The sequence below is a fragment of the Ctenopharyngodon idella genome, chromosome 3, assembly GCF_019924925.1.
Source record: "Ctenopharyngodon idella isolate HZGC_01 chromosome 3, HZGC01, whole genome shotgun sequence".
In the NCBI taxonomy this organism is placed as follows: domain Eukaryota; kingdom Metazoa; phylum Chordata; class Actinopteri; order Cypriniformes; family Xenocyprididae; genus Ctenopharyngodon; species Ctenopharyngodon idella.
Window position 1 is genome coordinate 54,858,106 of NC_067222.1, and position 13,794 is coordinate 54,871,899.

Here is a 13,794-nt window from a genome sequence, read left to right on the forward strand (position 1 = left end):
TTTTGCACAGCCTACCTGACTGAAAGGCCTCATTATTATGCAGGTCATTAGAGGTCTTTATGCGATCTTTTGTCTTCTCAGGTGTGAATTACTTTATTATTCATGATGATTCACGCCTCCACACATACTGTGTTTCTTGACAAAAAGTGTCTTACAAAAACTAAATCAATATATTGTTTTATATGAATGAGTAGGCAGGATAATTTTTTACATCATTTTGAAGCAAAAACTCTAGTCTACAACCTCCAATACCCAGAAGTCTTATGAACACAGATTTAATTTTTTTTTTTTTTTTTTTGGCTCTATTTCAGTGACTTAAGTTTTTTGTTTTTTCAATAACCACGCATAAATGTTATTCCTTCAAAAACACAAACATGTACATACATGTTCCTCACATATTATTGTAGCCTAGTTTGTGCTGAATACAGTGTAATGACACTTTTTCCATTAATATGTTTATGAACAACTGAAAAAAGCACAAATGTCAGGGCATGTCAACTTATCCAGGGCCCCGAAAATCCTCAGACCCCAGAGGGTTAGTATGATGGTCAAGAACGAGCTGGCCATGACAGTAGTGAAAGGAGCAGTATTGTGCCACTGTTGTCTGGTTGAGATCAAATGCCTTATTTACTTTTCATTTAAATGCAAGATATAATGTCCAATGTTTTGGGGGAATATTTCTTTCTTCCTGATAATGCTAATCGAACACGAAATTATTTTTTATGAAATGACAGTGAGATCACTTAAAAATGACCACTGGTGTCCAGTGACAATGTAGACATACTTTATTCCTGTTTTTAATTATATTTCTACTTTATTGGAGTATAAATGTTTCTATTGACTTCACATTTGTTACTTTTGTGACTGAATAATAATAATAATAATATAAGTTTTATTTATATAGCGCCTTTTCAGGGCTCAAGGACGCTTTACAATTATCAAGGAAGAGATAATACAAGTAGACAATGATGAAAACAATAATGGACAGGGAAGCATACAGAAGTATAGAGTCAAATACAAAAAAAAGAAAAAAAACAGGACTTAAGAGACATAACATAACATTCAGAGAAATATTAGTAATAATGCAGAGCAATCAATTCATCATATCAGAGGTATAACATTCAGAAAACAGGTGAGTTTTGAGTAATGATTTAAATTCAGATATATTATTAACACAACAGAGTGAGCGGGGGAGAGAATTCCAGAGTTTGGGTGCAATAACACTGAATGATCTGCCCCCCATTGAAGAGAGGCGATGCCGAGGGACAACGAGAAGGCCAGATTCAGGGAAACGAAGTGAGCGAGTCGGGGTGTAGGGGACGAGCATATTACAGAAGCTACAGAAAATAACAGTTACCACCCAAATGACTCTGCTAATGACATCTGACTGCTAAACTAATGAGATGTGGACTGTTGCTGTGTGTTTGTAGGTTGTCTGGCTGTATGGTGACAGAGGAAGGCTGTGGTTATGTATCTTCAGCTCTGAGTTTGAACCCCTCACACCTGAGAGAGCTGGACCTGAGCTACAATCACCCAGGAGACTCAGGAGTGAAGCTGCTCACTGATACACTCAACCATCCAAACTACAGACTGGACAAACTCAAGTATGTTAAGCATGAAGAGTGAATACATCTAATTAACATATATGTAATATAATAATAATAATAATAATAATAATAAATAATAATAAATTAGAGAATTGCATGGCATTAAAGGAGCACAGTAAAATCCTCAGTGTTAAAGTATCAATTGCTCTGTATCTATATGAGTCCAGTCTACAGAGAGTAAAAAAGTAACACTAAAACAGTGTTGAAGCTAATAAGACTTAAATGATTGAGTGATGATTGAGCATTAGTGATGAACTCCTGCTGTTCACTGTAGATTCAATGTAAAAATCTCTGACCAACATCGATTCAACATCTACTCATCAAAGGCTACGTTCAGACTGTCAGTCCAAATCTGATTTTTTGCATACACAGTTGAATCCAGTATCCAAGACTCTCAGCCAATCAGATCCCAGGACCACATCTAACTGTTGGATATAGTTGTATAGTGTTTATCGTGTTAAATTTGTTTTAATAACTAAAACTTTCAAATAGGACAGTAAATTACAAACATTTGAAGCAGGAAAGTATAAAATGCTTAAAATATAAAACATTAAAACTCTAAAGTGACATTGCTAATTCCAGTCAGCTACTCACTGGTTAACTGAGGTGTCTCTGCTATTGTTCACCAGCTTTGCCACCATTAGGCCATGGCATCAAACATCCCTATTTGTATTCCCCAAAACATTGGAGTTTATTTTTTCCTTTCTGCAGTTTACACCTAATGCCAGGTTCACACGTACTCCGTTCTGCAGTGTGTATGCGTTGCATCTTTCAGTACGTATGTGTTTCAGAAGCAGCAGGCGCCATTGTGCTTTCACATATTATGCATTTGTAGTGCGATACTGATCTGCAGCTTCTGTGTCATGGACTTATTCATATTTAAACACAATAAATTTAAACAACATAATATTCAATTGATTATATATAGCCAAAGATTTACATATTACGATGCTCAAGCACGTGGAAAAAAAAACATTTAAACATGACCTTACATGAAATTGTTCTATCGCAAACATTTTAAAATAACTTACCATCCACACCAATGGCTGATGATATGACCTCCCATGCCTTTTCTTTAGCATTTAAATCTTAGGCTATATAAAAAGTCCCGCTGGTCATACAGAACTTTGTTTCTATACTTCAAAAATTAACTGAGTGACATTTATTGTGCAGCCTTCTTGTTTCGTGTAGTTCCCAGACACCAGCCTGTCATGTAATTGTCACTTTTTGCAGAGATGTAAGGCCTTCGCCTTCACATAATATAACAAACTGTCCAGTGCATTTCACATTAAAAAACCCCCAAAATTTTTTTGACTGCGTTAGTTATTTTTGCTACTCATGGCAAGTGTTTTGCTTTTCTTTAGCCCTATTCAGACGGGATTAGTTTTACATGGGGAGGTGGGGTAAAGTAATTATTACCAGAGCTTCTCTGTTATTTTAGTCCCGTCTGAATGTGCCATCTCAGTAATCATTACGGACAATGTCAGTAAAGATTACGGCAACTTTTACCTTCTGTAAAAAAGTCCGGAAAAATTACCTCAGGTAATACTAATCCCGTTCAAATAGTAAATATGTACGGTAAAATTCCATCGTTTCCTGTTTAAAAGTAGTTTTCTGCGCATTTTTCAAGCATGAAAGCACTTGAAGAAACATTCATTTGTGTTGTAGGTGGTGGGACAAGTCTGTGGCAAAACAAGTATTTTCTGTACCATTCAGAGCAAAAAGAAGATCGAAGCAATTGTCAGAGGCACAAAACAAATTTTATCTTTAGCTAAGTGCCTTACCATTACAATCTAATCAGAATTTTATTTATAAATCGTTTGACCGGACCTAACTGTTATATATAGTTTATATATTTAGATTATGTGTTTGTATACATAGTATCACATAGTATCAGAAAGCAACATATACCCACATGACGACAGGGAGGTGACGGCGGTGCGTGAATCGAGTTACCCCTCCCACTTCTGCTAGTTTTACTGAGATGTCTTATCCCATGCAAATTGGCCATTAATATTACAGACGTCCTGAGGTAAAATTACTTTACTCCACCTCCCTATGTAAAACTAATCCCGTCTGAATAGGGCTTTAGATTTACCCCAGGCTTAAAGTTGACTGATGACTGTGAAAAACAGTAGTATAATTGAATTAAATGCATTTATGGTGAGGTTACTACATTCTGATATCAATCTGTGTTCATTTTGAGTACAAACAATGCACTGTCACTTTACAGTTTTTTTTTTTTCAATTACTAACATACATTTGTCCATTCTGTAGTCACATTTTCAAAACTCTAAACACATTTAGCAGAACATCCGTCTGTTGTGGCCATACCATTAACACAATTCATGTCGTTTTCAAACAAAATGCAGTCAATTAACACATTTCTAAAATGCTTACATTTTCTTTTCTTTTCATATAAGCTCACCCCATACCAAAATCATGGTTCTTTCTCATCTTATTTGCAAATGCTTAAACATAGTAAGTCAGAAATGAAGACCGAATGTTATGATCTTTAAATATGGGATAAAACCTATACTTTTGCAACAACAGCAGTACTGGAAAAAAAATATAAAACAAATACTGAAACAATTGATAAGCATTTTAATTAACAAATCACTGAAATATTGAGAAATAGCAGATTCCAATGTCAGTTGTAGGCATAGTCAAGTGTTGAATTTATTTTCATTACATGGACACACAAAATAGTACTCTGAATCGTATTTGTTCAGTGTGTATGAAGAACAACACAAAGGAGCAGAGAGAAAATAATGTCTGGGTAAGGGAGAGGAATAGATGGAGTGGAGAAGTTGGATCAGGACAAGTGAGAAGAAGAGGTGTGGGAGAGGAGGAAGAATGTGTGCTGGATTGTTATTCTATGGTCCCCCCCCCCCCGCACATGAACCAAAGCTTATTTCTGCCATGAATAGAAAATAAAAAAGGTAATTGTGACTGTTTATCTCATAATTGACTTTTTTTTTTTTTGAATGGCTTACATGCATTATACTTTTACTGCAGTAAAAGGAAACTGAATTTTAAAAACTATGGTTTTCATATTTTCTGCAGGTAGAACTGAAACATGACAGTAATGCAGTTTTCATAATGCCATCAACTGTTAGTATTTTGACAGTCATTGCTTTGATTGACTATATGTTCATGTTTATATCATCATTGGATAGAAAACTAGCGCTATGTTTTGACAGAACGACTCGATTTTGAATCAGGTTTGCTGTGTTTTGATAGAGTTAGTATGTGTTGAAAAAGGTTTTTAGCATTTTGAAATGTAGAGTTTGTGTTTATTTAACAAAATATGGTTTTGGGCAGAAAATTAACTATTTGGCTAATTGTGTGATGTATGTGTGTTGCTGTGTTAAGAGTTTAGAAAAAGTACTTTAAGTATTGGTAAACGCTTGTTAGCAATTGAAAAAAACTAATTCAGTGCGTGTAGCACAGCAACAATAATACTCGTACATGAACAAACGCTGCACTGCTGCAGACGCAACACTCCCCAGGTGAAAAAAAGTACAATCCTATAATATACTTATAGTGCTATTTTCACGCACTAATTTTGTACTTAATATACTAAAATTCTTCTTTAGTACTACTTAAGATCATTTAAGAACATCTAAGTGTACTCAACTGTGGTATTTTGAGACAGCATTAAATATGCTAAAATATAACTAAAATGTGCTTTTAATATACTATCTCTGTATTTAAAAAATTTATTTAGATACTACTTATAGTACATTTCAACCCACAGTGTACTATAAGTGGTAACTAAATATATTTTTTAAATATAACATTGGTGCTTAAATCATTTTTCATGTTTCTGTAATGATCAATCCACCAGTGTGTGTAAGCTCTTTAGTTACAGGAGTATTTCTAAAGCTACAACATATTTTATATTTTTTTATATTTGTTGTTATCCATGAGTTTTTGATTTTAATGTTTTACAAGAAAGGCAGGAAAAAGTAAAACACTTCATAGTTGTTGTTTTTTTCAGATGCTCAATTACAGTCAATAAGAACAGAGATTGTTATTAAAGGTTTTTTTTTTTTTGGATATTATATGTGAATATTATTTACAAACTATTTAGTTGTTTCAGTTTGTTGTTTTCCTAATAAATGGCAATACCATTTTTAGATTTAAACAAGTTTTTGATAGAATCCTAAAATATTTGTGTTCTCACTTTATTATGACAGGTAGTCTAATAAATTAAGCACTGTATGTGTAATGATGGGTCAACAGCGTGAGGATCCATTTGCAGCTTTTATTTAAAACAAAGCACAGTGCAGACAAGGGCAAGGCAATAGCGTAAACAGGGACAGGCAGAGGTCGTGGCAGGCGGCAAGGAAACGGGGTCTTACAACAGGGAGAGATGAGGGCAGGCAGAACACAGTCCAGGAAACAGGCAAGGATCAGGGTGGGCGGCAGAGATTCACAAAGGGTAAGCAGTCCAAACAGCAACAGATAAACAGTCCACAGGAAAACGCTCAGAAATGATCACCTAGGCAAATCAGGACTTCGCAGTGTGTGAGTGTGTATGTGTCTTAAGTAGTGTGAGTGTGATGCAGTGCAGGTGCGTGTGCAATCAGTCCCAGGAATGAGGGCCTATGGGTAATGTAGTCCGAATGGGAAATGATCAGAATTCAGGTGACGGCTCCCTCCGGCAGCCGGGAGGAAGAGCCGCGGGAGCCGTATTCGTGACAGAGCCCCCCACCCGCGAGCGGCTCCAGACGCGAGGAAGCGGGCGCCGGGGTCTGCCACGTGGTCGAGGGGCCGGTCTCTCCGGATGCGCCTGATGAAACTCCTCTATGAGTGATGGGTCCAGGATATCATCTGTGTTGACCCAGGATCGCTCCTCCGGGCCGTACCCCTCCCAGTCCACCAGATACTGCAGTCTTCTACCCCGGCGCCTGGAATCGAGCAGTTCTCGAACCTGGTAGGCTTCCTCGCCCCCGATAATCAGGGGTGGGGGGGTTGCGGGCCTCGGCACGCCTCGAATGGCGTGATGCCGGTGGCAGGTTTTTGCAGGGAGTTTTGAGCATATTCGGCCCACGTTAGGTAGCGGCTCCAATCGGATTGATTATGCTGACAATAAGAGCGTAGGAATCTCGTGAGCTCTTGATTCATGCGCTCAGTCTGCCCGTTGGATTCGGGGTGGTACCCAGAAGTGAGGCTGATGTTGACATTCAACTGTTTGAAGAACGCTGTCCAGACCCGTGAAGTGAACTGCGGACCCCTGTCGGATACAATATCCTCCGGCAGACCGTAGAATCAAAAGACATAGTTGCACAGGAGTTCTGCTGTTTCTAGTGCGGTGGGTAACTTGGGGAGTGGTAGCAATCAGCATGCTTTAGAAAAGCGATCAATGATGGTGAGTATGGTGGTGTGGCCCTGGGATTCAGGAAGATCTGTGACGAAATCTATGGCAATGTAAGACCAAGGTCGTTGAGGAATGGGGAGAGGTTGTAGCAGACCTGCTGGAGCTTGATGTGGAGTCTTGGAAGTTTGACAGGCAGTGCAGTTGGAAATGAAGTTAGTGATATCCGTCAGCATGGTTTCCCACCAGAATTGATTCTGTAGTAGGTGTAGAGTGGCGGTGATACCCGGGTGGCCGGAACTGGGGAGATCATGGACTTGATGTAATAGTTTGTCCCGAAGGTGGACGGGAACAAACGTGCGGTCAGATGGACATGCTGGTGGGGGTGCTGTTTGTTCATTAACCTGAGAGATCTCGGTCATGACATCCCACTGAACTGGAGTGAGTAATAGGGTCTCAGGAATTATACTCTCTGCATTTTCTGGACGTTCCACCTCCTCGGTCTGCCGGGACAGCGCATTCGCCTTGACATTCTTGGACCCAGGTCGGTAAGTTACCGTGAAATGAAAGTGAGTGAAGAACATTGCCCATCGTGCTTGTCGGGGATACAATCGTTTGGCAGACTGAAGGTACTCCAAATTTTTATGGTCGGTGAGAATGGTGAATGGGTGTTTCGCCCCCTCTAACCAGTGGCGCCACTCTTCCAGCGCCACTTTCATTGCCAGCAACTCCCGGTTGCCCACATTGTAGTTGCGCTCTGTAGCTGACAGTTTTCGGGAGTAAAACGCACAGGGGAACATCTTTGCAGGATTACCTTGACGTTGTGAGAGAATCGCGCCAATGCCCGTACTGAAGGCGTCCACCTCCACGATGAAAGGGAGGTCAGGATCTGGGTGACGGAGAATGGGCGCTGTAGTGAATCGTTCCTTTAGCTCTTGAAATGCGTTTACAGCTTCGGGAGACCAGGTGAGTCGTGTGGACTGGCGCTTTGTCATGGAGGTTAGGGGAGCGGCGACCCCACTGAAGTTTCTAATGAACCGCCTGTAGAAGTTGGCAAACCCCAGAAACCGCTGTAATTCCTTTAGTGTGCGTGGTAGTGGCCACTCAAGTACTGCCTTTACCTTGCCATCATTACCATTGCCACTCCCTCCTGACTAATAACATAACCCAGAAATGAAGTTGAAGTGCGATGGAACTCGCATTTCTCGGCTTTGGCGTATAGTTTGTGCTGGATCAGGCATTGAAGCACAGCTCGGACATGCTGGACGTGTTCCTCGAAAGTGTTGGAGTATATGAGGATGTCTTCTATGTAAACGATAACCCAGCGGTTAACCCCCTGGAGTCTGAGGTATCGCCGGCGATACCACCTCGGTTTTTTTTCTTACCAGTGTGAAAGAGACTCAAAATACTCTGTCAATGTTGCACATACAATTAAGAGTTATACACCATTTTAATCTGTTGAATATCTTCTTTTATTTTATTTGTGAAATATTTGGCTTGTCGTAGTTGTTCGAAGGCTGCAGGAACCAGTGGTAAAGGATATTGGAATTTTACAGTGATATCATTCAAGCCATGGTAATCGATGCAGGGCCGTAGACTGCTGTCCTTTTTCTTAACAAAGAAGAAGCCTGAGGATGCTGGCGATGTAGAAGGCCGAATAAACCCCTTAGCCAGTTCCCCCTTGATGTATGACTTCATGGCTGCGGATTCAGGCTGTGACATGTTCATTGACTTGTTCTTGCTGAATGCAATCGCTAGATCAGAGTATTCGGCTGGAATGGTAGATTCGTTGTCGGGCTCGGTCTTGCAGTCAGAGATGGTTTGAATGGATAAGGGAGTGACAGACCTCAGGCAGCGATGATGACAGGTGGAATCCCACTGAGTGATCTGACCCTCCTTCCAGGAGATGTGAGGGTTGTGTGTTCTGAGCCACGGCAAAGAATGACTGGGTTGTTCGGTGAGTGAATGACGTAAAAGCAAATCTGTTCGTGATGAAGGGCTCCCACTTGAAGAGCAAGCTCGGTGGTGATGTGCGCCACTTTTCCTCCTCCGATGGGCTTCCCATCTAGCGCCTCCACTGTTAATGGAGAGTTGCAGTTGGTTAGGGTGATCTTGTGGTCGTGAATGAATGTATCTGACATGAAATTTCCTGCCGCGCCAGAATCCAGGAGTGCATGTGTAGATATGATCTGATCGTCGACAGTTATTTGAATGGGAATTTTTAGACAGTTGGATGAATAGTCTGAATGCTGGAATACACTCACCGCTTTGGGATTGGGAGTACTGGGTCGAATGGGGCAATTCTTCTTAATATGACCGGCCTGGCCACAGTAAAGACACAGATGTAGCTGGCGCCTTCTCTCACGTTCTTCTGGAAGTAGTGGGGTAAATCCGAGTTGCATGGGTTCAGAGGTAGCGTTGGCCGTGGTGGATAAGCGGCTGGGACGCCGAGATCGAAGGAGATTATCAATGTGGATGGCGAGCTCGATGAATTCATTTAGTGATCTTCCTTCCTCACGGCAGGCCAGTTCAGCTTGAAGTTCCAGAGATAAACTCTTGTGAAATAATAATTTCAAGGTGTCTTCAACCCAGTTTGTTTGAGCAGCCAGAGTGCGAAAGGTTAAAGCAAATTCAGCTGCTGTCGATTTACCTTGGTTCAGTGAGAGAAGTTGATCACCAGCACTCTTGCCACCCTCAGGATGTTCAAACACCTCCGTGAAGCTCTGTAGAAAAGCAGCGAATGTGGGGAACACAGAGCTATCCTCTCTCCATACCGCCGTGGCCCAGTCCAACGCTTTGCCAGTGAGCAGAGAGCATACAAACGATATCCGACTGGATTCGTTGGAGTACAGTGAGGGCTTTTGATTCACAAACAGGGAGCATTGAAGAAGGAAGCCCTTACATTTAGCTGGATTGCCGTCAAACTTCTCTGGTAGAGCGAGGCGTGGGTTTACTGCAGGGGGAGCGGGGAACGCGTGACTGGCAGGTGTAGCGGCCGGCGGCATGGCGGCCTCGGGAGGATTGAACCGCAAACTCTGCGAGGTTTTTACCAGCTCCTCAGTGAGGGATGTTAAGCGGGTCAGTTGGTGCTGATGCACCGCGAGCTCGTTGGCCTGTGCAGACAGCTCGGTGGAGATCTGCATGAGAGCTGCTGGATCGTTTGATGGCGAAGTCTTCTGTAATGATGGGTCAACAGCGTGAGGATCCATTTGCAGCTTTTATTTAAAACAAAGCACAGTGCAGACAAGGGCAAGGCAATAGCGTAAACAGGGACAGGCAGAGGTCGTGGCAGGTGGCAAGGAAACGGGGTCTTACAACAGGCAGAGATCAGGGCAGGCGGCAGGCAGAACACAGTCCAGGAAACAGGCAAGGATCAGGGCGGGCAGCAGAGATTCACAAAGGGTAAGCAGTCCAAACAGCAACAGATAAACAGTCCACAGGAAAACGCTCAGAAATGATCACCTAGGCAAATCAAGACTTTGTGGTGTGTGAGTGTGTGTGTGTGTCTTAAGTAGTGTGAGTGTGATGCAGTGCAGGTGCGTGTGCAATCAGTCCCAGGAATGAGGGCCTATGGGTAATGTAGTCCGAATGGGAAATGATCAGAATTCAGGTGACGGCTCCCTCCGGCAGCCGGGAGGAAGAGCCGTGGGAGCCGTATTTGTGACAGTATGTTTTCATAGCATTCAATTTGCACATTTGTTTGATGAACATTGGCACTTTGGTCAATATGTCATTCGTCACGTCGGAGGTTGCGCTTCCGTGACTTGTCAACTTAGTAGACTTCCGTATAGATGTTTGCCAGAAGCTGGTTATTATACAGGTGCTGGTCATATAATTAGAATATCATCAAAAAGTTGATTTATTTCACTAATTCCATTCAAAAAGTGAAACTTGTATATTATATTCATTCATTACACAGACTGATATATTTCAAATGTTTCTTTTAATTTTGATGATTATAACTGACTACTAAGGAAAATCCCAAATTCAGTATCTCAGAAAATTAGAATATTGTGAAAAGGTTCAATATTGAAGACACCTGGTGCCACACTCTAATCAGCTAATTAACTCAAAACACCTGCAAAGGCCTTTAAATGGTCTCTCAGTCTAGTTCTGTAGGCTACACAATCATGGGGAAGACTGCTGACTTGACAGTTGTCCAAAAGACGACCATTGACACCTTGCACAAGGAGGGCAAGACACAAAAGGTCATTGCAAAAGAGGCTGGCTGTTCACAGAGCTCTGTGTCCAAGCACATTAATAGAGAGGCGAAGGGAAGGAAAAGATGTGGTAGAAAAAAGTGTACAAGCAATAGGGATAACCACACCCTGGAGAGGATTGTGAAACAAAACCCATTCAAAAATTTGGGGGAGATTCACAAAGAGTGGACTGCAGCTGGAGTCAGTGCTTCAAGAACCACTACGCACTACACTCCAAAGTTATGTTCTCTGATGAAAGTAAATTTTGCATTTCCTTTGGAAATCAGGGTCCCAGAGTCTGGAGGAAGAGAGGAGAGGCACACAATCCATGTTGCTTGAGGTCCAGTGTAAAGTTTCCACAGTCAGTGATGGTTTGGGGTGCCATGTCATCTGCTGGTGTTGGTCCACTGTGTTTTCTGAGGTCCAAGGTCAACGCAGCTGTATACCAAGAAGTTTTAGAGCACTTCATGCTTCCTGCTGCTGACCAACTTTATGGAGATGCAGATTTCATTTTCCAACAGGACTTGGCACCTGCACACAGTGCCAAAGCTACCAGTACCTGGTTTAAGGACCATGGTATCCCTGTTCTTAATTGGCCAGCAAACTCGCCTGACCTTAACCCCATAAAAAAAACTGGGTATTGTGAAGAGGAAGATGCGATATGCCAGACCCAATGCAGAAGAGCTGAAGGCCACTATCAGAGCAACCTGGGCTCTAATAACACCTGAGCAGTGCCACAGACTGATCGACTCCATGCCACGCCGCATTGCTGCAGTAATTCAGGCAAAAGGAGCCCCAACTAAGTATTGAGTGCTGTACATGCTCATACTTTTCATGTTCATACTTTTCAGTTGGCCAAGATTTCTAAAAATCATTTGTTTGTATTGGTCTTAAGTAATATTCTAATTTTCTGAGATACTGATTTTGGGATTTTCCTTAGTTGTCAGTTATAATCATAAAAATTAAAAGAAATAAACATTTGAAATATATCAGTCTGTGTGTAATGAATGAATATAATATACAAGTTTCACTTTTTGAATGGAATTAGTGAAATAAATCAACTTTTTGATGATATTCTAATTATATGACCAGCACCTGTAGTTTATGAGCAGGGATGCACACAGCATTTTAAGCCTGGTTCTCATGAGAGTACTTAGAGATTGGAACTGGTGCTCACCCTGTGCACAGCAAAACTTAACATCATCTTCCTCACTGCCCTCCTCACTGTCTGCCTCACTGTCCTCAATTTCAACTGTAGTACAGGACGATCTTGTTGCCTCCTGGATGGTGGAAGTGGATGCACTTCCCTGGTTAAGTCTACGATGGGCTGTCTGCATCCATAGCTCTACTGCTGCCTTTGGCTCAAATGTATCTGTAGTCATCTTTGACAAGTAAATGTGCATCAGGGCTGAAAGACGATAACTGGATCTGTACTTGTTTTTTTATTATCTTGAGGTGTGAGAAACCTCTCTCACAAGCTGCACTGCTCAAAGGAAGTGTAAGTGACAATTTAAGAATCTTGTAAATGTTGCAGTAACAATCTGGATTGCTTGTATTAACTATCTTGTCCAAGTCATACACAGAGGATGTTGCCAACCGCTTTCCTGCTTGCTTTAAACACATCCATTCCCTTATAGTGGATTCTCTGTCAAGAGGCAAGATGGCTTCATACTTCTGGAGAATCATGCTGATTACTGTGTTTCCAAAACGGTGGAGGTCTTGCATTTCTTGGGGCCAGGTTGATGCATCAAAAACCAAACAGTATTCACATGACTTCAGAGGTTCATATCTGCTTTCAAACTCTCCAGTTAAATCTCTGAGTAATTCAGCTTTGTCTCTGTCAGCATCAGCATTGTGAAATGTGTGTGTTGTCCTTCTCCATCAAGCAAAATGGTGAACTGTCCAATGGCTAGCATGAGTTCATCTTTACATTCTCCTATGGTCAGTTTTTCCTGCTGAAACCTTTGGGAAGTCAGCTGTAGAATGTTGCCAATGTCAAGCATGTTATCCAGAAAGCACTGAAAACGTTCTGTGCAGATCTGCTTTAAGTCGCTGTCATCTGTATTAGACAATTGTATCTGAATAGCAGGGAACTGTCTCCATATCTTCAACAGGGTCTCGTGGCTCCATGCAGACCATCTGATATTATGAAACTTTCCTAGTTTAGAATAGGAAATGCCATTCTCATGACAAAGTGTCTTTAACACTTCAAATTTTTTTGCTGCAGGTCTAAATAAATAAAACTGCAACAGCTTGACAACGGAGCGATTAAGCACAATATGAAACCCAGTGATCAGCAGGTTTCACGCAGGTCTCAAGTGTGTGTGCAGTGCACAGAATATGCACAAGAGAATCCCGATCGCAACAATTTGCCGTAGATTTGGTAAAATGCCGTTGTACATGCCGACATTGACCGCAGCCCCATCCGTGCAAACAGAGACCAACTTTGTCCGCCATTAATCCAAGCCTAAATCCTGGAATAGATTAACAGACCGTCCATTATGTCCCGCGCCGTTTGTTTTGCACCAAGTTCAATTAAAGGGTCATGAAACCCCCGTTTCCGCAGCAGTCAGTTCTCACCACAGTTTTGAAAAATGCTACAGAAGTGGGCCTGGTTAAGCTGCGGTGAGGGGGATGAGGGGAGACTGACAACACAGCAATGGCT

The 13,794-nt window shown here is 41.7% G+C and overlaps 1 protein-coding gene across 1 annotated transcript in view; it reads left to right on the plus strand.

Annotated features, from left to right (window-relative positions):
* LOC127507988 (ribonuclease inhibitor-like) overlaps positions 1-13,794 on the plus strand; it is a 138,835-nt gene that overhangs the window by 70,147 nt on the left and 54,894 nt on the right. Inside the window, exon 5 of the mRNA XM_051885408.1 lies at positions 1,431-1,604. Coding sequence (XP_051741368.1) covers positions 1,431-1,604 — 174 coding nt within the window. The remainder of the gene's footprint in view (positions 1-1,430; positions 1,605-13,794) is intronic.